Source organism: Castanea sativa, chromosome 11 (genome assembly GCF_040712315.1).
Source record: "Castanea sativa cultivar Marrone di Chiusa Pesio chromosome 11, ASM4071231v1".
Classification (NCBI taxonomy): Eukaryota; Viridiplantae; Streptophyta; class Magnoliopsida; order Fagales; family Fagaceae; genus Castanea; species Castanea sativa.
This window is the reverse complement of record NC_134023.1, coordinates 34,573,638-34,577,225: the sequence shown is the minus strand read 5'-3', so window position 1 is coordinate 34,577,225 and position 3,588 is coordinate 34,573,638. Positions and strand designations below refer to the sequence as shown.

Here is a 3,588-nt window from a genome sequence, read left to right as displayed (position 1 = left end):
GCCCTATATGTCTAACAACCTTTCTCTTTAGCTTTCAATGAAGTTTCCTTTATTACCAAAAAAGAAAAAATATATATTGTGGCATTCTTGTATCGAATCTAGCAGGGAAAACGTAACAAATGAAAACAAAATTAATCTTCTCAAAAAAAAATTTAAGTTACAAAACTCATCCAAAAAGATAAATTGAGGTTTACTAAGATCATATAAAGCATTGTGTACCGTTAATTTCGAGTAAATAAGAAAGGCCTTTCTCAATTCATTGGCCATATAAAGAAATTTGAAGTCCACCACACATCCTTGGTGTGATGGTCACTCTATAAGCATTTACACTCCACAAGCATTTATGCTTGTAGAGTGTGAAAGGCAATGACCGGAGTTCAAGTCTCCAAGAGGGAGCTTTACACACACATATATTTAGATTAAGTTAGAGTAGAAATTCTATCTTGTATATAAAAAAAAAAAAAAAAAAAAAAAAATTGAAGCTCAAGTTGCCATTTAATAACATTGCGTTGTGTTTATTGCACACAAATATGTGTGAAAAGATTTGCGACGTGGAGATCCGACTGGATGAACAAGTGTAGGCCATGTTAATTGTCTCTTAAAAAATGTATCAAAAAAAAAAATTGTCTCTTAAAAAATAGTGATTTAACTGGTGAAATTTGTTGTTCTAAATAAAGAGTTTTATACAGAGTCTCTATTTATTTTATTAAAAAATTCAACCATATTAAGAAACCTTTTTTTATTAATGGGAAATCTATCTCTTTGGAATAGAAAAGAAAATAGCATGAATTTGAGTCTTAATTACATTCTAAAGAGTTAAAAATTACAAGATAAATACCATTTTAAAATCTTATGAGAATAAAAGTAATTTTACATGTACCATCGAGACTTTGATGAGACTCTTGTTGTAGGTACGATACATTCGTTAAATTGCTACGACTCAAACCATTCAAATCCTATCAAGTATCGTATGAAGTGATGGAAGAACTCTTACTACCAAGCCACGATCGGCAGTGGCTTATTTTTATTGCAGGGAAATTTTTTGACTTACTATGACATGAACTCCCAAATTATAGGCTCCTGCAGAGTCCAATATCAAGATGCCTATGCCTATGACATGAATTCTCAAGAATTATGGGTCCTTGACAGACTAAAATCATGCAAAACAATAACCCAACTCAAACAAATCCATGCATTCCTCATCAAAACCAGCCCTCTCCGTCTCCGAGCCCCACAGCTCATATATCCCAAGCTCATCTCTCTATGCACTACTTCCCCTTCTTCCTTTGGTGCAAACGTCACCTATTTTCGCTCTATTCTAACAAACTTGGAGAACCCACATGTCATCCTCTACAACAACGCTATAAAAGCGCTTTCAAGTGCCCAGAACAGCTCTTTCTCACTCGAAGCCGTGGCATTATTTCGTGAAATGCTCATCAAAGGCCTCGTTCCTGATAATTATACTGTTCCATATGTTCTTAAGGCATGTGCGCAGTCTCAGGCGCTACGAGAAGGGGAGCAAATTCACGCGCATTGCATCAAGACAGGGATGCTCTTATCCATTGTGTATGTAAAGAATACATTGATGAGATTGTATGCTGTTTGTGGGGTTATTAAAGCTGTTCAGAAGCTGTTTGATGAAAGTCCTCAGAGGGACTTGGTTTCGTGGACCACGCTTATTCAAGGATACGTAAAAATGGGGTTATTGAGGGAAGGCGTGGCAGTTTTTTTTGAGATGTGTGATGCAAATTTAAGAGCAGACGAGATGACATTGGTCATCGTGCTTTCTGCGTGTTCTAAATTGGGTGATTTGGAATTGGGGCAAAAGATACATGATTATATGCATGATAATGAGGTGAATTCGGATGTTTTTGTTGGGAATGCATTGGTTAATATGTATTTGAACTGTGGAGATGCTGACTTTGCTTGTAAGTTGTTTGATGAGATGCCTTTTAGGAATGTGATTTCTTGGAACTCTATGATATCGGGCTTGGCTCATCAAGGCAAATTTAAGGAATCATTGGATGTCTTTCAGAAGATGCAAAACATAGGTGTTAAGCCGGATGATGTTACTTTAGTTGGGGTTTTAAATTCTTGTGCCAATCTTGGAGTACTTGAGTTGGGGAAGTGGGTTCATGCATATATTGACAAGAATCGGATCAAGGCAGATGGGTATATAGGGAATGCACTTGTGGATATGTATGCAAAGTGTGGAAGTATAGACCAAGCATTTAGGGTTTTTCAAGGAATGAAAAACAGAGATGTATATTCATATACTGCCATTATTGTTGGGTTAGCTATGCATGGGGAAGCAGAGAAGGCATTATCTATTTTCTCTGAGATGTCTATAGTGGGCACAGAACCAGATGAGGTGACATTTATAGGTGTCCTCTCAGCATGTAGTCATGCAGGCCTTGTGGCAGAAGGCCAGAAGTATTTTGAGGAAATGTCAAGTGTGTACAATCTCATACCTAAAACAGAGCATTATGGCTGCATGGTTGACCTTTTAGGACGTGCAGGATTGATAAATGAGGCGGAGGAGTTAATCAAAAACATGCCAATTGAGCCTGATGCCTTTGTTTGGGGGGCACTATTGGGAGCCTGTAGAATCCATGGGAAAGTTGAGCTTGGAGAAAGAGTAATGAGAAAACTTTTAGAGGTAGAGCCAGAAAGAGATGGTGCATATATACTCATGTCAAATATATATTCATCTTCAAATAAATGGAGAGATGCATTGAAGTTGAGAAAGGCAATGAAAGGAAAAAACATGAAAAAGACTCCTGGGTGTAGTTCAATTGAACTTGATGGTGTGGTCCATGAGTTCCGCAAGGGCGACAAATCGCACCCAAAGAGTAAAGAGATATACAAGTTGCTGGAAGATATCATGAGTCAGTTAAAGAACTATGGACATATGGCCCAGTACTAGAATGTCTTGATATATAATTGAAGTAAATCAACTCAAATTGTTTCACTAGACTGAGAAATGGAAAGAAGTTATCTTAGAAGCTAAGCACTTCTTTCAGCTTGATCCCCCAGGTTACATTGAGGACTTTGAGGATTATAGCACAACCTTTAAGAGGCTAGTGAGAGGATTGAAATCAGGTACTTCTGCCAACTTAGTAGAATGTCAGAACTTGTAAGTGGTAACCATTCATCTTTAATTTTTTAACATAATTTGTCTTTATTTATTTATTTTTTGATGAATACCGTAATCTGTCTTTATTTACCCCTTGTACTTAGTTAACTTCAAAATAAAATCATTTGAGCTGAAGTCACTGCAATGTCATGATGTATGTATCTCTCATGAGAAGCTCCTCTATTGTCTTCTTATACACATTTACTTCACATGCTCGTGTAGAACTTTCATAGCGGCCTTCTTGAGTAATAGCCTTGTTGATAAAGGTTTAATCATATGATTACATGCCTAGATAACAAAATCTACTGTCTTCACTCTATACGCAACCTACATTATTGATTTGAAGTTTTAAATGCTTAACCTATGACTTCTCAGGAAGCTTTAATTATATCCATTTTAGAAAATCAGACACTGGAAATTTCATGTGGCAAATGGAAGGTTTCGGTAGTCAT

General features: G+C 36.6%; 1 protein-coding gene across 1 annotated transcript; it reads left to right on the top strand.

Annotated features, from left to right (window-relative positions):
• The first annotated feature begins 916 nt into the window (after positions 1-916).
• LOC142615286 (pentatricopeptide repeat-containing protein At1g08070, chloroplastic-like) lies at positions 917-3,277 on the top strand. The gene has a single exon (XM_075788023.1). It carries the CDS (start codon positions 1,058-1,060, stop codon positions 2,924-2,926), a length of 1,869 nt encoding a protein of 622 aa, XP_075644138.1. The 5' UTR covers positions 917-1,057; the 3' UTR covers positions 2,927-3,277.
• Positions 3,278-3,588: the final 311 nt, after the last annotated feature.

Coding starts and splice junctions, on each gene's coding strand:
- LOC142615286 (XM_075788023.1), top strand. CDS start 1,058: ATGAACTCCCAAATTATAGGCTCCTGCAGAGTCCAATATCAAGATGCC.